The following is a 25,848-nucleotide window of genomic DNA, read 5'->3' as shown; positions in this document are numbered from 1 at the left end:
CTAGACTCAAAGTGGTTTTGTGTATAATGTGTCAGTGGTTTTGCGCATGTGGCAGCACATGCTTTTTCAGCAATAAATGCAAGGGAAGAAATAAAACAATCAAGATGAATAAGAAGAAAAAGAACACATAAAGTCAAAAATGCAAATGCATACTATTGAATTTTTTTAGTACAAATAAGGTAAAGGAAGTTTAGGAACATTTATGAAGAGCATATATTATTCATGATAATTTCCTAGATTTATTGTTTCTTGAATTTCATGATATTTCAAACATTTCCATAATTTTCCAAACTTATCTAGAATATTATCTTTATGTAAATCCTTTTTTTATTTTCATGTGTTATCGGTTTTATGTATATTTCTATCCTCTCTTTTTAGTGTGTTGCCAAACGTACAAAAGCACAACCATCTCATCCATCAAACCGTTTCAAAGGGAACAAAATTGTCTCATCCATTAAAATAATGTCTTTTTTAATATTCCTACTAATTACGGACATAGGTTTTTCCGCGAGGATGAAAACCCCGGCGAGGACGTGATGGGCATAAAGAGTCTGTCACGGGAACGGTGATGTGAGTCTGATACCTACCAGAATGATCAATGTGAGTCTGATACCTAGCTGAATAATCTCCATTGCCAGCTTGACTCTCAACGGTTGGGATTTATTTGCGTGTTAGGGCATCTTGGCCAAAGCAAAAGCCAAACGGCGTAAAAAATAACGGACTTCCCAAGCCGCAGCTTTCCTCTCTTCTCTCCCCCCTCCAAAACCCAGCACGAAGAACCGAAATGAAACTACGCGGCCAGCAGCAACAGAGGAGGGCGGAGCCGGAGGCGATGGAGAGCACCGCCCGCGTCTTCCCGCCCCTTAAAAGGCCAGCCACGAACCGCCAAGCCGCCTATCGTCTCAACCTCGAGCAACGCTTCGGCGCCGCTGCAACCGTCGCCGAGGGCTTCCAAGCAGACGACGCGGCCGCCGGTCAGGGAGAACCCGCGACCGGAAGAGGATGGAGGTCAGCGACGAAGAGAGCGTGACCGGCCCCGCCCGCACGCCGGACACGGACTCGGAGCCGGAGCAGCCGGACCCCGCCGCGGCCCCAGCGGCTATCGCGCCGTACCCCGGGGACATCGACGACGAGACCGAGGCCGACCTCGCCCGCCTGCTGGACTCCTCGGAGCAGCCTGACCCCGCCGCGCTCCGGGCGGGTATGGAGCCGTACCTCGGGGACATCGACCGATACATGCGGTCCCTGGAGGTGAGGGGCTTCTCGATTCCCCTTCTCGTCCGATCCCGCGTGTGGAGGTACGAGTTCGTTCTCCAAGTCGGCTTTGTTAGGGGTCGGGTTTACATGGTTTTGCGGTCGCATTAGTCGCATCTGGTAGTTAAGGCGAGGTCGCATTGGATAGAACTGAAGAATTTTGGGGCGTGATCACGTTGTGCGCATGAGTTTCTGGAATTTGGGGGATTGTATTGTGTTGTGGATACATCTCGATATACTGCAGTGAATTATTCAGTTTTTTTTATGAATGTGGGATATATTATCTACTCCCTTCAATTCATATTACTTGTCGCTCAAATGGATGTATCAAGATGTATTTCAGTGCTAGATACATCCGTTTGAGCGACAAGTAATACGGATCGGAGGTAGTAGTTGTTTAGTTACTCGTGGTTAAGGCAATGGTGAAATTAGTGCACTGTGGCATTGGACAATAGTGGGTTTCCATCTCTGCCGAGCAACGAATTTTTGCTACTCTGTTAATAAACCAGAAGCAGGTTACATATTTATGGGATTACTACATGCAGAACCTAGTGGTATGCACAGCAAGACACCACTAAGTATGTTATATGTTAGCTTCACTTTTTTAGCCTGATTTCATATCAGAAGCTGTGGAGTTCTTCAGTGTGTATGCCATCTTAATTATCTGAAGATACAATCATTACTGTGCAGATAATGCGGTATGTTTTCGCTGTTTGGGTCGATGTAAATAGGCTCTTTCAGCGACTTTGTTGTCTACATTTTCTAGGCATCGAGGAGGCCGAGGGATGACTATATCTGGACAACACAGGAAGATATCAATCCCAAGATGAGGGCGGTCCTAGTTGACTGGCTGGTGGACGTGTCTTGTACATTCAGGCTTCCTGCTGACACACTTCACCTTGCAGTTTCATATGTCGACCGCTTCCTCACAGCAAGTGTCATTAAATGGCACGAGTTGCAATTACTTGGTGTGACCGCATTGCTTGTTGCTGCGTAGGGAACTAAACCATTGCTTATCTCTTTTTTTCTTTTCTCTTAGCGTGACTATCTGATTAGCATGAATGGATTGTTGCAGGAAATATGAAGATGACATATTTGTGCATGAGGTCCAAAGATACAGGGGCGTTACTGCCAACACGTACACCACGAAGCAGGTTAGCCTTGCTTCTGCTTTACTTCCCATAGTAAATTTCCAGGGCTTCAATGGTGAAGAAATAGTTATGGTTTTTATGCACCGAAGGTTGTGAAGATGGAGACTGACATACTGAAATCTCTTAACTTTGAGATGGGGAGTCCTACTGCAAGAACTTTTCTACGGTATGTGCTTGAGCTGAAATTTTTTCATTTGGATGATAAAATCTCCTCAGTAGTAAAACAGTTACGATGAAAGTTCAGATATATAAGTAGTATTATGACTACTGCCATATTGTGTTCAAATACATTCCTAAGCCTAACGTTCGGTACATGTCTGTTCTGCCAAACAAAATACTCTGAAATGAGATAAATCCCAGATCTGGCTAGTGAAAAGCTTATCAGAATTCATGTCTGCCTATGTCTAGCATAGCACATGGGCAGCGTCTGAGAATATAAAAAATTTCCACGACATCTAGTGAGGTATGCCGAACACAATTTCGATGGCCAAGCCATCTCACGACCACATTGTGTTCAGCATGTACAATAGTTACCATGTTTAATTCGCATAACATATATCTCGTCTTATGATTATTGCCACACTGGACTCAAAAGATCCTAACCCTGATGTTCAATGCATGTCTGTTGTAGGAGATACATAACTGTTTGCCGCGGACGCGATGTAAGTATCCGTTGCAGCATCTGATATTGTATTCACTTAATGTTCTTTATTATAATGTCTGCCCCCTCTTCAAACCTTAGCGCGCAAAAGCAAAGAAGCTGGAGTTTCTGTGTAGCTACCTTGCAGAATTGAGCTTGCTGGACTATGACTGCATACAGTTCAATCCATCAGTTGTTGCTGCTGCCTGCCTTTTTTTGGCCAGGTTCACAATCAGCCCAACTGCCCGTCCTTGGGTAAGAAGACATGACTACTCCTTTGTTGAATCTACATTATGCTTTATAATTTTCTGATATTAGCTTGTGTTTATTCTGCAGAACCTGACGCTGCAAAGGAACACGAAATACAAGGTCTCTGATCTCAAGTCTTGCATCTTGATGATACACAAATTGCAGTTGAATGGATATCCGGGCCTGAAAGAAGACGCCATCAAAGTCAAGTATAATGATCGCGAGGTAAGATACGCTTTCCCCAGTTTTTTGGCTGTCACATGCGAACTTTTTTGTTTGAATTTATTTGTTCGATCATTGTACAGCTTGAGCATGTGTCGGCAATGGATCCACCTGAAAATATCCCTCTGCGTTTCCTCAAGGACATCGGACAGTGAAAGGCCAAAGTGCTCTTGCAACATCTTTTGCAGGCTTTGCAGAAACTACAAATAGGATTCTTTTGTTAGTAAATAGACTACAGGCTCTGTTCAGGCATTAGGGATTTGGGGCATCATCTGTCGGCTTCCTGCATCCATGCCTGCCGGGCCTAAGCAGAATCAGTTCCATCCATGCCTGCCGGGCTTTAGCAGAATCAGTTCCAGTTCCAGTTGCGTTGATAGCAGTGCAGCTACCTTCATTGATATGTTGACATGATATGCAACTGGAGCATTTTTGTACATATGATAGAATACGATGGTGCCATACTCGGTGATATTCCATATGAAGTTTCAGGGCAAATCCTAACGTGTTACAATATTTCATTACTACCATTTTATGCAGAATATATTGCCTCTGACCAGTGTACTGATTGCTGACGAACTTATTTCCCAAAGTGAAATGGATACTGCAACTATTGCACATGTCATCAGCAAAATAGTTTATGTACTCCCTCCAATCCATAGTACTTGTTGCTGCTTTAGTACAACTTCAGTAAGCATTTATTGCTGACAAACTTAATTCCCAAAGTGAAACGGAGTGCGTAAATTGACTGATTAACAACACACCTAACAGCAACATATCAAAGCTGATAATCAGAAAGAAAAATGATTGGGGTCTCAAAGAACAGCAATTGCTCACAACTGATCCAGCTAACAAAATGTCAGTTCTCAATAGAAATGTTGTAATCTGTTTGTACAATCTCTACACCAGTGAACTTGATACCAGAATGCTAAAGAAAATTACACCATATCACATCACATGACTTGTACAGACTAACGACCCCAATCTAATGCAAGCATACATAAGGGGGGTGAAGAAGAAAAGGAAAGAAAATTACATGTTTGGTTTGAAGACCTTATTCGGGATTAAATAAAGATATGTGTTGTGCAAGGAATATTATAGGATGATCTCATCTTGCACACTGGCATTGAGAGTTTTATTTGGGAGCACGATACTGTTAGTTACAACTACTTCATCTTCAACATCAACGGCTTCACCTGCATTTAGCTAGCACGTCAAATCGAGCATAGGAACTATCCCTACGTAAAGCATATTATCACAAGATTTTCATGGGAAGGTAACAAGATATCATCTAGGTAGGGTCTTACCAAGAATGGTGATACCAAGTTTGGCATTGTGGTCCCCTTCACCCTGTATTCAGAAAGTAATTTTGTTACATGACGCACCCAGAAAAGACTGGATTAACAGTATACGTAATTGTATCTTCGTCTCAAAGACAGTTTCAGCGAGACGTACTGTCACACCAAAAGTAACTTTTTTCAGCAAAACCATACGTAGTAATTTTGCACACGGAACCACAAAATGTAATGTTTAAAACAGTACAGTAGATATGTTCAGTGCAGAGAAGCATAAACATTGATAAAATCTACATACTTCTCAAACTGGGCTAGAACAGAAACATCAGAATATGAAAGGTTCCAAGCTTTCTATGATGAAAGAGGTGAAAATGAGTAATTTTTAATAGGATAAGGTAACATGTATAGAAAATCTTGCCTGTACACGTGACCATTTCCCTACTGTTGACTTCCACCCTACTATTGAATGTATGACAACTGCATTCTCCTGCAACCAAAGGAATTATCTGAGACGCAGGTACCTAAATGTGGGTTATCATTTGGTAAAGAGAGGAAGACTAACCATAATTTCGACATCATCCAGAATGATGCAACTGATAAGCCTGGCACCTGCTCCAATGCGTGCATTTGCTGATATCGAAACATTGGGACCAATCTGCGTGTGGATAGCGTATAAAAAGATAAAACCATCACTATTATAAATAGAATGTCAAGGATATCAGACACCATGGTATATCACGATCTACTAAATTTATGTTGAAGAACCAGATGTTACCTTTGCAGTTAGATGCACCTTCGCAGATGGATGGATGTACACGTCACCTACAATAGTGGCACCCTTTTTGCCATCTCCAGAGGCTAAAAGATGAGGAGAGGTATGGCGGAACTGGGAGAGATATAGGCCAGAGCATCTCAAAGACATCCTATGCATAGATGCAACACTGGTCAATCAACAACTTCAAGATTAGAAAGAGCGCCGTCAAGAACTATATTTACCCTGGGGTCTTGATCTGTTCCCAAAAATCAAGTGTCTGGTATGTGTAAAGTTCCTTCTTTCCTGCTAGAGGAGATAAGATATCTTGATCTAACCTAACATAATCTGCCGGAATTGCCCTGTTGACAATTAACACAAGATGTTCAGTATCATATAAATACATTGGGATCACCTTAATGGAAGCTCTATCATTTTTCTTTAGATTTCTTGGAAGAACTAACGAGAAGATAAAATAGCCGTATTGCTAGATACAGGACCTTATTCAGGCCAACAACGATAGAAGAAAATATGCTTTCTACAAAGCAGCAAGGACAATATGATGGCTACTCCTCCTACCCATTTCTTTTCTTATTCTGAATTGATACGATGGCCATGTAAGACATATTCTATGATTTTATATTTCCATGCACAATCCCCCCTGGAACCTAATGAAAGGATCATGAGTTCATGACGCCTTCAAGCAAACAAAGGGTCATCCCAGAAGACGACTTCAGAAAACATGGCAAACATCGGTTTTATTGTAATGATATGATGTGGTAGCAATCCATGTGCACTGAACTTACCTATCTTTAAAATATAAGGGGCAAAACATTGGAGGTAGAGCAAGACAAGGACATCAGTAGTATACTTATCAGTATCATGAAAGGGGGGGCAACCTGGTGCATGTAGCTCCCGCTTGCGCAGGGTCCAGGGAAGGGTCCGACCACTTTGGGTATATAGTACGCAGCCTTTCCCTACATTTCTGTAAGAGGCTGTTTCCAGGACTTGAACCCATGACCTCATGGTCACAAGGCAGCAGCTTTACCACTGCGCCAAGGCTCCCCTTCTTATCAGTATCATGAAAGTGAATTCTTTTTTCAAGGATACATGAAAGTGAATTCTTGTTTCTGGACAATTAATCCATCTAATGAGACATTGATTTGCTAAAAGATCAGTGGTAAAATTAGTTGTTTTGTAAAAATTATGTTCCAAGACATTTGTATTACAAGTTAGAACATAGACATCTCGCAGTTCACCTTCAACTTCCTGGTGATGCATTAATTTGGTAGTACCACATCATATTATTTAAAATAGCACCGATGATTTCCATGATTAAAAGATAATCAAATACACATTAACTGAGAAATGACCCAAATAAATATGCAGGAAAATGAATAGAAGATACACACATACTTCGTTGCTGATTGAAGAGCTTCAAAGCTGGATACACGGCGCAAATTAGCTGAAATTTTAGCATTGAGAGTGATTAAAGTTTGTGCTGTAAATAGGAAGTACCAATAGGAGTACCAAAACAAGACTAATGAAGAAAATATTAACCGACTAGAACTAATATACTCTCTTAAATTTGTATGTCACCAAGCAGTCAGAATTTTAGTTCAACTGGAACAGTCAAACCTCTTTGACTAATGGTTTGAATGGCGACGCTAGCAAAAACAAAACATGCCGACTAGAACTAATATACTCTCTCAAATTTGTATGTCACCAAGCTGTCAGAATTTTGTTCAACTGGAACCTCTTTGACTAATGGTTTGAGTGGCGACACTAGCAAAAACAAAACATACCTCACGGGAGCATGGCCAAAATGAAATGAGGCAAAAATTAGTAGCGAGGTGAAGGAATGGGCAAAGAACCATGGACAATATGTGTAAACCATAGCAATTTAAAAGGCAAAAAAATGTAATATTACTGAGCATAATACCTCTGTCTTTCTTCTGTTTTAGGACATCCTCGATAGCAATTAATATCTTGGGTGTAAATATATAGACTCCGCAATTTATGAGATCACTCACCTACACATGTATAAAATGCATTAGAGCTAAGCTAACTACTCACTAAGAACGATTGGTTGTCCCAAAATAATTTGAAAACCAAATAATAAGACATGCACAATTCTCCAAATGGAAAATAGAACAGCAAGCCAAACAACAAATAATCAGCACTGTATACTCACAAAAGTCTCTGGTTTTTCCGTATAGTGTAACAGTTCATTTGTTTCAGGATCAGCTACTAGCTCGCCAAATTGGTTGGCTGACTCCGCAGATACCTGAGAAAGATTTTGGGATAATGTTATGACTTATGCATGAGAATACTATATGAACTCTGGTTGCCGCTATTATGGAAGTTACTAGTATGACATTCTCTCACCTTATTGACTAGCAAAGTGCCCATGCCTCCATACTTTTTATGGGCCTCTGCAACGAAGGGATGGTGATACATTTAGCGATGAGTGTCCAACAGAAAATTAACAAAGCAAACACTGTTAATACACAATGCAATCCCAACTTCAGCTACTTGGCAACCTACCGAGCATGTCTGGCAAGGGGAAGCTAGAACAGACGTCACAGTTCAGCAAAACAATGTGTGCCTGCAAAAAAAATATAAGGGAACTTTAGAGGGCAAAAGTTCCCTTATTCTGACCCAGAACAGCAAAGTAGATACCAGTAAAACGGTTGCATATCTCTCAGAGAATTTACAAAGGAATTCTGTTGGATTTTAAATCCATGGGAATTTTTCCGTTAGAGTCCATCTAATTCAAAGGAATGGACCCTCCAAATTCTATGGATTGGTTTTCTACTAGGGGATATATTATTCCATAGGATTCCTAGCAAGAGGTTAGACATTGAAATTTTGAGTCTATGAGACAACTATGGCATTGGCATCCATTCAGTCCCTATGCAAAATTCCGGTGTTTTTCCTGTGGCGCAACCAAATAACTTCTATAACCGATTTCTGTGTTTTCCATTCAATGTAGGATTCCAAATGTCATAATATCTTATTCCTACGTTTGACCTATTCTTGTGTTTTCGAATCCTGCAAACCACAGCGGCGCTAAACTCAATTATTCAGGCATCCCAGGTCGAAGGAACACACTAGAATCCACCCTAACAGATAGCGGCGAATGCCAAACAACTAATTCAGTTCCACATTTCTTTAAATGAAGATGATAATGGGTCAAGAGCAGACCGGACTGTCCTCCATGATGTAGTCCCTGAAGCTGTAGAGCCCTCCAGCCGACCCGCGCGGCTTATCCTCCCTCAGATACCTAGAATTAAACAGCACCCCGTCAGTGGCAGTTCACCGCAGTCTGAATCCGACGCGGCTAAACTGGCAGGAAATGAAGTGAAAGTGTTGGGGAGGGCACGAAGCGAACCTGACAGGGATCCTGAGCTCGTTGGAGATGGAGGAGACGTAGAGCGCGAACTCCCGCTCCTCGTAGAAGCCGATGAGGTATATCTGCGCCAGGTTGGGGATCTGCAGCAGCGGGGTCGAAAAGGCCTCAATTCTCACACGAGGCGCACACGGGGAACCCACCAAGCAAATGCAGAGAGGAAGGGAGGGAGAGTGGGTCGTACGCGGCGGCACGCGGAGATGTGGTGGTGCACCATGGGCTGGCCGGCGAGCGGGAAGAGCGGCTTGGGCACGTTGAGCGACAGCGGCCGGAACCGCGTCCCTGCACACCCCAACCAACCACCGGACAGTTAGATACGCGCGGCGCGGAAGGGGGGTTCGCGCCGGCCGGGAGCGAGCGGGCGCAGATCTGCGGCGTACCTTTGGTGGGGCTGCCGACCATGATGACGGCGACGACGCGCTGCTCGGGGCCGGCCATGGCTGCGCGCGGCGCCTCGGCGGCGGAGCTGAGCCTGAGTCTGAGCGGCGCTGCGGCCGCGCGGGTGTGGTGACCGGTGAGATTTGAGGCGAGGGGAGTCGGAGGGTAGAGCGTTTGGACTTTGGACCGTGGGGTTTGACGAGGACGGGCGGGGCGGGGCGGGGCGGGAGCGTGCGTGTGCTGTGTTGGCGCTGGTGAACTTGGGCTGGAGACGATGGTAGGCTCTGACTCTACGGGGTTCCGTGCATCTGGATGCGGTGGGATCTGTGCGCGCGATCCGGCATCGAGCGACGTGCCGGGTTGGTGGCCTGGTGGGTTGGACTTGAGCCGGGGGTGTGGCACGGCGCGGCGGAGTTTTGCTTCCCACGCACGGTTGTATCTCTAGCTTTTGGAGTTTGGAGTTCCCGTGATAAGGACATGAGAAATTTTCTACCATCAAAAAAAGGACGTGAGATTTTTTTTTAAAGTACAGTACAATCGCAAATACTCGCATATGCATGCATTTTATTTTATTTTATTCTTGCAGGTAAGAGCATCTCCAGCCGCGCCCCCAGAAATGCCTCCCCAGGCGATTTTTCCGTGCCGGCACCAAAAAACGGCTCAGTCGCGTCCCCAGGAGCCCGATTTTCGCCGGCCTGGCCGAAATCAGCGTCGGCGGACCCAGCCCGAACCCGGCACGCTGGGGGGCGCCCTGGGGCGTCGGGCGAATCGTTTTTGACACGAAAGAGTCGCGGGCCCGCCGAGTCAGCGACATGGGCGCTTCGTCGCCCTCATCGCCTCAGTTCCCGCGGGAATCAATGCCAAGGCTGCCGCTGCCGGTCAGCCTTGTCATTGATTCCTCACGGGCGACGCGTCACGGGGCGGCGCGCCGATGCCTCCCCTCCGCGCACGTGTACACACAGGCACGGTGCACACACGGGCGCGGCTATATAAGCCAGTGGCCTCCCTCCGGCCACACTAAGCCCTAGCCGCCGAGCTCTACCTCTTGTGCGCCGCTGCCGAGCCCTCCCTTTCCCTCCCCCGTGCGCCGCCTCCGAGCCCTCCCTCTCCCTCCCTCCCCCCGTGCCCCGATGGCCAAGCGTTTCCCCGGCGACGAGGCGGCGGCCAACGGCGGCGGCCGCCGCTCGCTGCGCGAACATGAGTCGTGGCTCCTGTTTCAGGCCAACATCCCGGCGCCGCCGGACATGCGCACCGGGGCGACGAGGTGGAGGCTCAGCAATGGGGGAGTGCCCACTCCCCCGTTGCCCGACGTTGTGGCGCGCCCTGGCTACTTCGCCGACGAGGTTGAGATCGTGCGCGCCTCCCTCACCGACGAGCAGCGCGCCCTCCCCAACATGCCGCCGACAACCACGCGGCGTGGGCGGTGTACTTCGAGCGCCGTCAGCAGCAGAGGCTGGCGTCCACCAACGGGGCACCGGGGGTGGGCGGCACGAAGAACAGCGAGGGGCGCCACCTGTGGTGGGGCGTCCCCGGCCGCACGCTCGAGGGCGTGCTGACGCACCTTGAGGGCGACAACAACCCACCGCTGGCATACCCTCCCCCGGCGAGGACGGCCGCCCCGGCCCACCGCCGACGCGTCGGGCAATGGATGCCCAGGAGGTTCGACTCCTCCTCATCGTCCTCCTCGCACTCCTCCTCACGGGCTTCTTCCCACTCCTCCGGCTCTCCGGCGCTGCTCGGCGTCAAGGCCGAGCCCGCGGCGGAGACGCCGCTCGGCCGGCGCACTCGCAGCACCGGCATCGTCATCAACGAGGGCGGCCGGCGCGCCTCCTCGTCGGCTCCTTCGCGCTTCGTCAAGCCAAAGACGGAGCCGGGCCTCCCCGCCGTGAAGACGGAGCACGGCGACGTGAAGCTCGACGACGACGCGGCCCTGGAATGGGCGCACAAGGACTCCCTGAAGATGGCGAGGGAGCGCCAGTGCGCCGCCCTGCGGCGGTTCGAGCAGCGCCGCCGGGGCCGCGACAAAGGAGGAGTCGTCGTCATCGAGGACAGCGACGACGACGACGCGCCGCCGCCACCGGTCCGCGTTGGCGACGCCGGTCAGGGGTCCACCAGGGACGGCCACATCAAGGAGGAGAAGGCCGCCGCCGACGACGGCGATGACGACGACTACTTGGCGTTCAGTGATTTCTTTTTTTAGTTATATTTTGCTATGTACCGCCGAACATGTCAATATATAACAGGGTTTGCCGAAATTTAGTCGTGTTTAACCGAACTTCGCCGAACGTTTTTTTTAAATTATGCGCATCTGGGGGCGGCCCTGGGGCCGGCGATTGGGGACCAACTCGCCCCCAGGCCCTTTTCTCCGCCGGCTCGCCCCCAGGCGGCGATTTTAGGCGCCCCCTGGGGGGCCAACGGCTGGAGATGCTCTAACATACATGCACATACACTTTTATGAACACGCACACACACCTTTCTGTTTATTCTGTTGAAAGGTTGGGATCCTGTTGAGCGACCTCCAACACGTCACGGCGATCCTGTTGCATGGACTCCAGCGTGTGATCCTGTTGCACGGTCCCAAATCCTGACACTTATCGAGGAGGGCGGGGTCCTGTTGCGCAACCTCCAGCGTGTCGCGACGATCCCACCCCCTCCTCAGCAATAAGGGTGACCTCCTCCTCCACTTGCTCCTCTTCTAGGATCCAATTGTTGGAAAACGTTGCATAGTTACGCACGCGCAAGATCTATCCATTGAGATGCATAGCTACGAGAGGGGGAGAGCATCTACATACCCTTGTAGATCGCTATGAGGGATCGTCTATCAACACGGTTGATGTAGTCGTACACCTTCACGGTCTGTTCCGATCAAGCACTGAACGTACGGCACCTCCGCGTTCAGCACATGTTTAGCTCGATGACGTCCTCGTCTTCTTGATCCAGCAAGAGGGGTGAAGTAGTAGATGAGTTCTGGCAGCACGTCGGTGTGGTGATTGTAGTGGTGAAACTATTTTCACACGGCTTCGCCAAGCACAACGGATTTAGAGCAAAGGATGAACTAGATGGAGAGGGGGTGCCGGCACACGGCTTGGTGAATTGTGGTGTGTTCTAGGGGCTAGCCCTGCCTCTCTATTTATATGTTGAGCCTTGGAGTCATTACATGGAGGGGGGGCCTCCCCCAAAGTCGGTTTGGAACGCAAGGAAGAGTCCTCGGATTCCACCACCAGACGCTGTGGTCCTCGGCTTTTAACCCAGACGCCATGGTCCTCGGCTTCTAGCCCAGGGCTAGACGACAGGGTCCCTGGCGCCTAGTCCCTGACCTCCGCAATACTTCCTTTTGCACCAACCTAAAGCCCCGTGGGCCTTACCCCTTGGCCCAACCAAAGTGTCCTCACACCAGAACATTTCTGGAAACATCTGAAACCCTTCTGGCGAATTTCGGAACCCTTCCAGATATCATCATATATATCAATCTTTACCTCTGGACCATTCCGGAGCTCCTCGTCATGTCTGTGATCTCATCCGGGACTCCGAACAACATTCGATCACCAACATACATAACTCATATAATACTATATCGTCAACGAATGTTAAACCTGTGGACACTACGGGTTCGAGAATGATGTAGACATGACCGAGACGCTTCTCCGGTCAATAACCAATAGCAGGACTCGGATGCTGGTACGTCTCCGTCGTATCTATAATTTTTGATTGTTCCATGCCAATATTATTCAACTTTCATATACTTTTGGCAACTTTTTATACTATTTTTGGGACTAACATATTGATCTACTATCCAGTGCCAGTTCCTGTTTGTTGCATGTTTTATGTTTCGCAGAAACCCCATATCAAACGGAGTCCAAACGGGATAAAAACGGATGGAGATTATTTTTGGAATACTTATTATTTCTGGGAAGAAAAATCAACGTGAGACGGTGCCCGAGGGGGCCACGAGGCAGGGAGGCGCGCCCCTAACCCTCGTGGGCACCCCATAAGGTGGTTGACACTCTTCTTTTGACGCAAGAAAGCTAATTTTTGGAGAAAAATCTGGGCGAAGGTTTCAATCCGATCGGGTTTACGGATCTCCGGATATATAAGAAACGGTGAAAGGGCGGAATCCCAGAACGCAGAAACAGAGAGAGACAGAGAGACAGATCCAATCTTGGAGGGGCTCTCGCCCCTCCCATGCCATGGAGACCAAGGACCATAGGGGAAACCCTTCTCCCATCTAGGGAGAAGGTCAAGGAAGAAGAAGAAGAAGGGGGCTCTCTCCCCCTCGCTTCCGGTGGCGCCGGAACGCCGTCGGGGCCATCATCATCACCGCGATCTACACCAACAACTTCACCGCCCTCATCACCAGCTCTTCACTGACCTAAAGCCCCATTGGCCTTACCCCTTGGCTCAACCAAAGTGTCCTCGCACCAGAACATTTCTGGAAATATCTGAAACCCTTCCGGTGAATTCCGGAACCCTTCCGGATATCATCATATATATCAATCTTTACCTCTGGACCATTCCGGAGCTCCTATCATGTTCGTGGTCTCATCTGGGACTCCGGACAACATTTGATCACCAACATACATAACTCATATAATACTATATCATCAACGAACGTTAAACGTGTGGACCCTATGGGTTCGAGAATGATGTAGACATGACCGAGACGCTTCTCCGGTCAATAACCAATAGCGGGACCTGGATGCCCATATTGGTTCCTACATATTCTACGAACATCTTTATCGGTCAAACCTTTATGACAACATACGTAGTTTCCTTTGTCTGCCGGTATGTTACTTGCTCGAGATTCGATCGCCGGTATCTACATACCTAGTTCAATCTCATTACCAGCAAGTCTCTTTACTCGTTTCGTAATACATCATCTTGTAATAACTCCTTAGTCACTTTGCTTGAAAGCTTCTTGTGATGTTGTATTATCGAGAGGGCCCAGAGATACCTCTTCGTCATACGGAGTGACAAATCCCAATCTCGATCCATGCCAACTCAACAGACACCTTCAGAGATACATGTAGAGCACCTTTACGATCACCCGGTTATGAAGTGACGTTTGATAGCACACAAGGTATTCCTCTGGTATCTGGGAGTTGCATGATCTCATGGTCGAAGGAACATGTATTTGACATTAAGAAAGCAGTAGCAATAAACTGAACGATCATATGCTATGCTAACGGATGGGTCTTGTCCATCACATCATTCTCCTAATGATGTGATCCCGTTATCAAACGACAACTCATGTCTATGGTCAGGAAACCTTAACCATCTTTTGATCAACGAGCTAGTCTAGTAGAGGCTTACTAGGGACTTGGTATTTGTTTATGTATCCATAAATGTATTTAAGTTTCCGATCAATACAATTATAGCATGAATAATAAATCTTTATCATGGTTAAGAAAATATAATAATAACCACTTTATTATTGCCTCTAGGGCATATTTCCAACAGTCTCCCACTTGCACTAGAGTCAATAATCTAGATTACATAGTAATGAATCTAACACCCATGGAGTCTTGGTACTGATCATGTTTTGCCCGTGGAAGAGGTTTAGGCAACGGGTCTACCACATTCAGATTCGTATGTACTTTGCAAATTTCTATGTCTCCATCCTTGACATAAGCACGAATGGAGTTGAAGTGTCGCTTGATTTGTTTGGTTCTCTTGTGAAACCTGGGCTCCTTGGCTATGGAAATTGCTCCAGTGTTGTCACAAAAGATTGTCATTGGACCCGATGAGGGAGTCCAGGATTAGGGGGTCCTCGGACAGCCGGACTATATGCTTATGCCGGACTGTTGGACTACGAAGATACAAGATTGAAGACTTCGTCCCGTGTCCGGGTGGGACTCTCCTTTGCGTGGAAGGCAAGCTTGGCAATTCGGATATGTAGATTTCCTTCTCTGTATCCGACTCTGTGCAACCCTAGCCCCCTCCGGTGTCTATATAAACCGGAGGGTTTAGTCCGTAGGACAAGAACAATCATAATCATAGGCTAGCTTCTAGGTTAGCCTCTACGATCTCGTGGTAGATCAACTCTTGTAATACTCATATCATCAAGATCAATCAAGCAGGAAGTAGGGTATTACCTCCATAGAGAGGGCCCAAACCTGGGTAAACATTGTGTCCCCCGCCTCCTGTTACCATTAGCCTTAGACGCGCAGTTCGGGACCCCCTACCCGAGATCCGCCGGTTTTGACACCGACATTGGTGCTTTCATTGAGAGTTCCACTGTGTCGTCACGGTAAGGCTTGGTGGCTCCTTCAATCATCTACAACGATGCGATCCAGGGTGAGGTTTTCCTCCCCGGACAGATCTTCGTATTCAGCAGCTTCGCACTGCGGGCCAACTCGCTTGGCCATCTGGAGCAGATCGATAGCTACGCCCCTGGCCATCAGGTCAGGTTTGGAAGCCTGAACTACACTGCCGATGTCCGCAGAGACTTGATCTTCGATGGATTCGAGCCCATGACAGGTGCGCCGTACAATCACGATGAGCATGACTTAGATCTGCCATCGGACGGTGTCGTGGATTTGTCATGGCAGATGTCCTAGTGAAAGGACTTAGTCGTGGAGCCATCGCTACGGGTTAACTTGAAGGGGTTAAAGCGGACACAAAGACACGAGGGTTTATACTAGTTCAGCCCCTTCGATGAAGGTAAAAGCCTACGTCTAGTTGTGATGGAATTGATGTGGTCTCGATGGCTAGGGAGCAAACAAGCTTCGCCTAGGCTCGAGTTGTTGTTGTCTGTCCTTGAACCGCCGCCGGGTCGTCCCCTTATATACACGGGTGACGCCCGTCGGTCCATAGAGTCCCAACCGGTTCATACTCGTATCCTGGTTGGTCTCTCTCTATTCCTAACTTACAATACAAGTTTACATATCATGCCGGTTTACGGCTACAGTTTCTAAACCGACTACAAGCCTTGGGCCTTCATCTGCTTATACTACTAATGAAGTTAACCCGGCCCAAGTAGGTCGGTTCACGCCCAGTGGTAATATCCCCAACATTAGGCCCCAGATTGATTTGAACTGGTTCATTTCAATCCTTCACAAAAAATCTTTGTCTTCAACATCTTCTGGTAATTGGTAAACCGCCATGTCGTCATCATCTCTGGTTGCTGTAAACCGGCATGACGTCATCACGAAGTTAACATTTATAACATCCTCTTTTATTAATAGATCTGCGATACCCAGGTCATCAGCTCCACTTCCAAAATTTTGGCTCCTGGATTCGCGCGCCTGACCCACGTCTGTTGCCTTATAAATAGGACCGAAGGGTCATTTCCTTTTCTCCCCTTCGTCTCTTCCTCTTCGTCTTCCTCGCGTTGCCAGCCTCGGAGCTCCGCCGCCGCCGTTGTCCTCTGCATCGTCTTGGGCCGCTGCATCAACCTGAACGCACCAGAGTACCGCGGTAGCCTTCGCGTCTTCCTCAGCTCTGGTAAACCTTCTGTTCTTCTTAATATAGATATGTTCTAGGGTTTCCTGTTCTCGCCGTGTTCGTCGCTTGTTCATACTCGTACCCAGACTCCTGGATAAATTTGTGAACCCCCGCTCTGATTAGCAGTAGCCTTTTAGCATCCGCCTGTAGTTTCACGCTCCAGTCCATAGATCTCATCTGCATATCTGCCCATTGGTTTACTTCTGTTCCGCTTTATCCTTTTGAATATTTTCTGTTTTTCTGAACTTGCTTCAGATCCGTTGCTGCAATAAGACTTTGTGAAAACCTGTTTCTGCATATTTAGCCATCCGCAATTGCCTTCAATGTTTAGATCAGGCGGTTTAACTTAATACAGAAAAAGTTAGTAAACCGGTATACACCATTAGTCCCCTTGTTGAACCGCCAGAATTCTTTATCCATATGATGCCACTTCGTAGAAATCCGGTTTACATGTACTGCCTCCGGTTTAACATTGTTCAGACCAGCACCTTCTTTTATCCAACATATTCTTGAACCGGAATCACCTATTTCTTGTAGATCTCACCATGGTCAAACAAGTATATGAGTGCAATTGGGTTCCTTCTCGCGTCATAGAAACTCAGCTGGATGATTTAGTCTTGATCGGCGCTTTAGACAGCAAAGATACTATCCATTGGAGGGTTCCTGGTGATGAATGTCCTCCCACACCTCAAGAGGGAGAGGTTGTGATCTTTGCAGATCATTTAGCCCGGGGCTTCAAACCGCCCGGTTCTAAATTTTACCGTGATGTGTTAGCCAATTTTCAGCTCCGCCCGCAAGATATCGGCCCCAATTCTGTTACCAACCTATGTCATTTCCAAGTGCTCTCTGAGGTATACCTTTAAGAGGAGCCTTCAGTTGAATTGTTTAGAGACTGCTTCCACTTAAACCGCCGCGCAGAATTCACTGATGGCCCCAATACCGAATTGGGCGGTATGGCAATTCAAAAAACGAAAGAGATCACTTATCCCCACGCCAGACTACACAGTCACCCCAAGGAATGGAATGCAACATGGTTCTATTGCAAAGACACCTCCCCTGACAATGAAAATCCTTTGCCTGGCTTTCGTCCGGATTGGCTCAGCAACACTCACCCCTTTCCACAAAGATTAAGTGCCAAAGAGAGAAGTAAATATGCTCCGCAACTGTCCAAGCTCCGGGCCTTCATGGCAAACGGTTTAACAGGAATAGATCTTGCACGCTGTTGGATATCATGGAGCGTACTGCCTCTCAGCCGGCGCTTCGGTTTAATGTGCAAGTATACTGACAGCGTCGGTGACCCGCTCCGACACACTAAAATCCAGCTCTCTGATGACGAAGTCATAGATGCTGTGAAGAAAATGTTGAACGAACCGGAACACCCCTGCGCTCAAACCGGCCTGCTTCCCTTCTGCACTACCAACAAACCGCCAGCTGTAAGATTTTGCTTGTATTTTTTACTGAACCTGTTACTTCTATTTCTGTCTAACATCAACTGCTACTTAACCAGGGGGATAATCCGTTTTGGAGCAAGAAGCTTCCGCAAGATAAACCGGAGAAAACAGAACGGTCAACCCAGCCAAAGACCAAGGTTATCAAGAAGCCGGCTCACAAAAGGAAAACCACCGCCTCATCTGATCCGGCTGTTGATGATGATGTGGGTAACTCGGACCTTGAGGTAGAACTCGATTCACTAGGCTTACTTTTTACACACCTTATTGATGATGATACTTGTCAGGACGACGCTGAAGCCAGTAATGCTGATGTCGCTGAGGTAACTATTCTTTCTTCCGATTCAGATCCTTTGCCTTTGCTAAAACTTCGCCAGGCAAACCGGAAAGTTAAATTTTCTCATCCTCTTGCTTACTTGGATCCCAAATTTCTTATGAAGACTCGGCAACATGAAGCTCGCCGCACAACCTGGCACAGCGGCCAGGTAGTTACCTCCGCCGGTTTACCAAACAGTCTGGTTCGAAAACGCCGCTCCGAGGTCTCCGACCTTTTTATTAATTTATATCCTAAAGCAGGTTTCATCTGTCAACCTCTTAATCCGTCCGACTCCGATTATCAGGTTACTTCTCATTCTTCCTCTGGTGAATCATCGGCCACTCAGCTGCCGCCACTGAAAACAGTCCTTGGGTAAGCTAGGCTGAACATATGCTTCTGGTATACTGTGTTATAACTTATGCTGTTTCTTGACTCTTTGTTTCTCTTTCAGGGCTAAACCCAAACCGAGCAAGAAAGCCCGTCTGGATAAAGCGGCTGAGGAAGATGTCGCCCCTGAACAGGATAAAGCACCAGATCTTGAAGCGTTCGTTCATGAGGATATTCCCAATGATCCTCCTTTGCAAGATGATGCTATTCTTGAGGAAAGGCCTATCAATACTTCAGTCCCTACTAACCCGCCTGCCAGCTCCGTCCAGATTAAAAGATCCCGCAGTCCTTCTAAACCTGCTGATAAACCGACCGCGCCAACGCAAACCGGTGAGTCCAAGGATGATGACGTTGTAATTACCGGCGTAGGTCGCTTTGAACCAGGGAATCCTGTCGCTTTAACCAAGCATACAGTGAAAGAAGATTTTTCTGCCATGAACAAAGGCAAATGGGATGTTGAACTGGAAACATATGCTGCTCTGAGTGCCCAAGATCTTCATTCTGGTTACTTGAACCGGCTATATACTAGCCGTGACTGTGAAGCTGGCCTGGTAAAGATGATGAGAGACAAATTTGAGGTAACTTCCTTGTGCTTCTTCTTTCTTTACTTACTGCCACTGTATTAATCCTCCTAGCCCCCAAGGGCCGGTTTGTAACCTTCTTCAAACCGGGACTTGAATATAATCCTCAATACTTTGAAATCCGTCAATATAGCCCCCAAGGGCCGGTTCAACTTAACATAGTTAAACCGGGACTCCAATAAAGATTCTAACATCAGAACATAACTGAGCAAATAGCCATTAGCCCCCAAGTGCCAAGTTGAATACCTGTATTGAGCTTGGGACTTTGTGATTTAGTAATAGATGAAAATTGAAGGTGCAGTAGCCCCCAAGTATCAAGCGTATAACTTGTTATGTGGTTGGTACTTCAAATTCTTGTACCGTTTGCTTAAAGCCAAGCACTGTCTTAATGCAGGCTGAAGTGGGGATCAAAGAGGACCGGATTACTGATCTGCAGCAAACTTTGAAAACCCAACAAGCTGCAACTGACAAGGCAAGGGAGGAATTAACCAGCGCTTTAAGCATCACAGAACAGCTGAAGGAGGGCTTCACGAAGGATCGGGCCGATTGGGCCACTGAGAAGGCCGCTTTGATAAAAAGAGCTGAAAACGCTGAAGCTGCCCTTAAACCGGTGGTAGATGAGCTGACTGCCGTAAAGCGGCAAGTACATTCCATGACTGCTGCTATCTTTGGTAAGCTCTTTGTGGTTTCTTTGACAACTCTGGCCTGCTTAGAATAGATCCGGTTTGTGACCTCTCATGTCTTGTTGCAGCTACACGCATTGGCCACTTAGGATCAGATGTTCGGAAAAAGTTGAAAGCTGCCTACACTTTAATTGAACAGCTGTATACCGGAGCGCAGCGGATCATTACCACTGCATCTCACAACAATCCGGCACCCACCTTAATCCAAGATACTCTGAAAAGGTTGTCAATGCTTCCTGCCTGGATTGAAGAATTGAAGAAATCTGCTGCTCGAACCGGAGCAATTAATGCCTTGATCCGGGCAAAAGCATGGGTGCCGGATTTCGATCCTATTGAAGTAGCTCAAGGCTGTCCTAGTTTGAAGGAAGATGGCTCAGAGTTCAATGAGGATGACCTGAGGGCGATAAATCGTGCAGTGCGCCCTCTGGCTTGTCAATTGGCTGAAGAGGCAGACTTGTCACATTATCAAGCTCAGTATAATGATCAGAACAAACGTGTGGCTGCACCAACTCTTGAAGCGGAGAATCTGATTCCTCCAAACCGTAAGCATACTTACGCTCCTGATATTGAAGCGTCTTCTCTAATCCATGAAGAGGCTGTCTTTCAAGCTTTAATGGGAATCGACTGGACCACTGTTGATTTCCAGCCAATGGATAGAGATGAGGAAGCTGAAGCGGCGCATGACGATGAGCAGGCTTGAACCGGAAGCCGGTTTAAATAGCTACCTTATTATGATCCGCCAGAAGAACAATGATCTTATTTGGGCACTGCGTTGCCTTGTAATAGAATAGCCAATACTTCTGCTTTAAATATGCCTTCGTGCATAAGTACTGATGCTTTTGCTTGAAATCCTCAATTTTATATTTCCTGCAATCAGAAAATCTTGAACTGCGGTGGCGGTTATACCGCCAGCCGGTTTATGACCTTGATATATATATCATCAATGTATTTAAGACATATAACCAAATATGCGATACAAAATACCTGCCGTCGCTGGGCATGAAGTTGGCTTAGCCAGGCTTGAAACGGAGGTTTTATAAACCATTACCGTCAAAGGGGAGAAAACAACTCCCATGTAAATCGTGATGGGTCAGTATGAGCCCCCCTGTTACTCCATGATGTTAATAGGAAAGGTAAACCGGGCATATTTCTCCAGATTAAAAATGAACCGAATCCGTTAGCTGAACCGGTAAAAAGTGTTGTTGGTTTAATGGAAACACAACAAAAATTAAGGAATAGTCATAAAAGAAATATGGAAGCAAAGGCAATGATAAAAACCGTTTGCAAAAAACATGCTATACTGAGCTGATCAGATGGTGTTACCATGGTCGGACAGGACCAAGCCCCCAATAGGAGTGACAATGGTTCAAGTCAGCCAGGTCCCCAAATGAAACCGTGGCATATATGCCAATCAAAAGGCGTGGCAATGGTTCGGGTTCGACCAAGCCCCCAAGTGATTTTGTGGCCTTAGGCCGATCAAGAGGCGTGACTGGTTCAGACTTGACCATGTCCCCAAGTGATCTGGTGGCTTTCGCCTATCAAAAGGTGTCGCGTTGGTTCGGATACGACCAAGGCCCCAAGTGATATTAAAAGCAAATTTCAAGGGGTAAACCGGAGGCCGCTTTAAAACAGAACCACTCCATGTAACCACACATGATATGAAAGGACAGAGACCCCGCTTTAGCTGAGGCTCCGGTTTTATTATATCAAAGATAATATATACACTGTCATAATATGTACATAGATAGAGCCAATGGCTCAGGTGTAGTAAGGCCGAAGATGAGCTATGTTCCACGGCCTGTTGGTCTCCTCCTCTGATGTGCGTGAGTCTTTATGCTCTCGAATATCAATCAGATAGTACGACCCGTTGTGCAGATTCTTGCTGACCATTAAAGGTCCCTCCCAAGGTGGGGATAACTTGTGCATATCCGTCTGGTCTTGGATGAGCCGAAGCACCAAATCTCCTTCTTGAAAAGTTCTGGTTCTGACCCGGCGACTGTGATAGCGACGAAGATCTTGTTGATAAATCGCCGAGCGGGCAGCTGCTATGTCGCGCTCCTCATCCAATAGGTCCAAAGCGTCTTGCCGTGCTGTCTCATTGTCCGCTTCAACATAAGCCGCCACACGAGGCGAATCGTGCCGGATATCACTAGGGAGAACCGCCTCCGCTCCGTAGACCATGAAAAACGGCGTGTATCCTGTAGATCGGTTGGGCGTAGTATTGATACTCCATAGCACAGATGGTAGCTCTTCAACCCAACATCCTGGTGTTCTTTGCAATGGAACCATAAGCCGGGGTTTGATGCCTCGCAAGATCTCTTGATTAGCCCGTTCTGCCTGCCCATTGGACTGGGGGTGAGCCACTGATGATACGTCAAGTCGGATGTGCTCACGTTCACAGAATTCCTTCATAGCACCCTTGGATAAATTGGTACCGTTGTCAGTAATGATACTGTGTGGCAAGCCAAACCGGAAAATCACCTTTTTAATGAACTGCACCGCTGTAGATGCGTCACACTTGCTGATAGGCTCCGCTTCAACCCACTTGGTAAACTTGCCAACTACCACCAAAAGGTGGGTTTTCTTATCCTTGGATCTTTTAAAGGGTCCGACCATATCCAGCCCCCATGTTGCAAACGGCCAAGTAATTGGAATCATCCTCAATTCTTGAGCCGGCACATGAGCACGTCTTGAAAATTTCTGACAGCCATCACACCGTTTAACCAAGTCCTCCGCATCAGCATGAGCTGTCAACCAATAGAACCCGTGACGAAACGCCTTTTCCACCAGAGACTTTGAACCGGCGTGGTGACCACAATCCCCTTCATGGATTTCACGTAAGATTTCACAGCCTTCCTCAGGAGAAACGCAGCGTTGAAACGCCCCTGATACACTGCAATGATGCAATTCCCCATTGACAATAGTCATAGACTTGGATCGCCGGACTATCTGCCTGGCTAGAATCTCATCCTCTGGCAACTCTCCCCGGTTCATGTACGCAAGATAAGGAACTGTCCAATCCGGTATGACATGCAGGGCTGCCACCAATTGAGCCTCCGGATCAGGAATAGCCAAATCCGCTTCACCCGGGAGCTTGACTGACGGGTTGTGCAACACATCAAGAAAGACATTAGGCGGGACCGGTTTACGCTGAGAGCCCAACCGGCTTAAAGCGTCCGCCGCTTCATTCTTTCGGCGGTCCACGTGATCCACCTGATAACCCTTGAAGTGACCCGCAATATTATCCACCTCACGACGATATGCAGCCATAAGTGGGTCTTTAGAATCCCACGTGCCAGACACTTGTTGAGCCACGAGGTCCGAGTCATCGAAGCACTTAACCCGACTTAGGTTCATCTCCTTAGCCATCCGGAGACCATGGAGCAAGGCTTCATACTCAACTGCATTATTAGTACAAGGGAACATTAAGCGGAGAACATAACAAAACTTATCACCTCGTGGGGAAGTTAATATGACTCCAGCCCCCGAGCCCCCCAATTGCCTGGATCCATCAAAATGGATAGTCCAATATGTGTGATCCGGCTTCTCCTCTGGTGCTTGCAACTCAGTCCAATCATTGATGAAATCCACAAGTGCTTGAGACTTCACCGCCGTCGGAGGTACGTACTTCAATCCGTGCGGCCCAAGTTCTATAGCCCACTTGGCAATCTGGCCAGTCGCCTCCCGGTTCTGTATGATATCCCCCAAGGGACCAAGGGAGCTGAACTGACCACTGTGATGGGGTGCCCTTGGAAATACTGCTTCAACTTTCGGCTTGCCATAAAAACTCCATATACCAGCTTCTGCCAATGCGGATACCTCTGCTTAGATTCAATAAGCACCTCGCTGATATAGTAAACCGGTCGCTGAATCGGATATTCCTTGCCCGCCTCCTTGCGTTCTACCACAATAGCCACTCTAACTGCGTGAGCATTGGCTGCTACATATAGTAATAACGGCTCCTTGTCGACCGAAGCTGCAAGAACGGGCGGATTGGCTAATTGCCGCTTCAAGTCTTCCAACGCTTCATCAGCAGTCAGACTCCAGATGAATTGATCTGTCTTTCTCAGCATCTGGTATAAAGGGATGGCCTTCTCTCCGAGACGGCTGATAAACCGGCTCAGTGCGGCGATCCAACCCGCCAAACGCTGAACATCATTGATACACTTCGGTTTAGTTAGGGAGGTGATAGCCGTAATCTTCTCCGGGTTAGCCTCAATTCCACTTGGCCGGGTTAAGCATTATCTTGTAAACTCGCAAGTTGTCAAAGGTTTCCTTCAAATCATCCACCAGTGTCTCCTTCTGCCTTGACTTGACTACAATATCATCCACATAAGCGTGCACATTATGGCCGATCTGTTTATGCAAGCAGTTCTGTACACACCGTTGATAAGTGGCTTGGGCGCTCTTGAGCCCAAAAGGCATAGATACATAGCAGAAGGCTCCAAAGGGAGTAATAAACGTCGTCTTCTCCTGGTCCTTAACCGCCATTTTGATCTGATGATACCCAGAGTACGCATCCAAAAAACTCAAACGCTCACAACCCGCCGTGGCATCAATAATCTGGTCAATGCGGGGGAGGGTAAAAGGATCCGCTGGACAAGCCTTGTTAAGATCTGTGTAATCCACACACATACGCCAAGTGCTGTTTTTCTTAAGAACCAGCACCGGGTTAGCAAGCCACTCTGGATGGAACACCTCAATGATAAAGCCGGCCGCTAAGAGCATGGCCACTTCCTCTCCAATGGCTTTGCGCCTTTCTTCGTTAAACCGGCGGAGAAACTGCTTTACCGGTTTATACTTGGGATCAACATTAAGAGTGTGCTCAGCGAGTTCCCTCGGTACACCTGGCATGTCAGAAGGCTTCCATGCAAAAATGTCCTGATTCTCACGGATGAACTCGATGAGCGCGCTTTCCTATTTAGGATCCAAGTTGGCACTGACAATGAACTGCTTGGACGAATCGCCGGGTACGAAGTCAATAAGTTTGGTCTCAGCCGCCGATTTGAACTTCAGATCTGAATCATGCTCCATTGTTGGCTTCTTCAAAGGGGTCATGTCCGTCGGATCAACATTGTCCCTATAGTATTTCAACTCCTCCGTGGCATAAACCGACTCTGCATAGGCCGCATCGCCTTCCTCACATTCCAAGGCAATCTTGCGGCTCCCATGAACCGTTATTGTCCCCTTGTGGCCCGGCATCTTGAGCTGCAGATAGACATAACAAGGCCGTTCCATGAATTTGGCATAAGCCGGCCGCCCAAACAAGGCGTGATATGGGCTCCGGATTTTCACCACCTCAAAGGTTAGTGTCTCGGATTGGGAATCATGCTCGTCCCCAAAAGCCACCTCCAGGGCTATCTTACCAACAGGATATGCTGATTTGCCAGGCACCACACCATGGAACACCGTATTAGACGGTCTGAGATCTTTGTCTGTTAGCCCCATGCGGCGGAATGTCTCATAGTACAGGATGTTAATACTGCTCCCTCCATCCATGAGCACCTTGGTGAATTTATAACCTCCCACCAGGGTCTACCACTAATGCCAACTGGCCCGGATTGTCAACCCGGGGTGGGTGGTCCTCCCTACTCCACACGATAGGCTGCTCCAACCAGCGTAAGTAACGTGGTATGGCCGG

General features: G+C 47.5%; 2 protein-coding genes across 2 annotated transcripts; one reads left to right on the top strand and one right to left on the bottom strand.

The window, feature by feature from the left end:
- The first annotated feature begins 745 nt into the window (after positions 1-745).
- Positions 746-4,037, top strand: LOC123093030 (cyclin-A3-1). Its single transcript, XM_044514906.1, has 8 exons — positions 746-1,251; positions 2,021-2,247; positions 2,330-2,408; positions 2,495-2,571; positions 3,037-3,067; positions 3,148-3,300; positions 3,382-3,519; positions 3,600-4,037. The coding sequence occupies exons 1-8, from the start codon at positions 1,003-1,005 to the stop codon at positions 3,669-3,671; spliced, it is 1,026 nt and encodes a 341-aa protein (XP_044370841.1). The 5' UTR covers positions 746-1,002; the 3' UTR covers positions 3,672-4,037.
- A 316-nt stretch (positions 4,038-4,353) lies between these two features.
- LOC123093029 (mannose-1-phosphate guanyltransferase alpha) lies at positions 4,354-9,594 on the bottom strand. The gene is made up of 15 exons (XM_044514905.1): positions 9,352-9,594; positions 9,156-9,253; positions 8,954-9,054; positions 8,767-8,845; positions 8,107-8,167; positions 7,948-7,994; positions 7,754-7,846; positions 7,502-7,592; positions 6,976-7,024; positions 5,805-5,921; positions 5,584-5,731; positions 5,371-5,463; positions 5,227-5,295; positions 4,821-4,863; positions 4,354-4,709 (listed from the first exon to the last, which is right to left on the bottom strand). The coding sequence occupies exons 1-15, from the start codon at positions 9,407-9,409 to the stop codon at positions 4,609-4,611; spliced, it is 1,248 nt and encodes a 415-aa protein (XP_044370840.1). The 5' UTR covers positions 9,410-9,594; the 3' UTR covers positions 4,354-4,608.
- Positions 9,595-25,848: the final 16,254 nt, after the last annotated feature.

This window comes from Triticum aestivum, chromosome 4B, assembly GCF_018294505.1.
Source record: "Triticum aestivum cultivar Chinese Spring chromosome 4B, IWGSC CS RefSeq v2.1, whole genome shotgun sequence".
Lineage (NCBI taxonomy): Eukaryota > Viridiplantae > Streptophyta > Magnoliopsida > Poales > Poaceae > Triticum > Triticum aestivum.
This window is presented reverse-complemented; position numbering and strand designations above follow the sequence as displayed.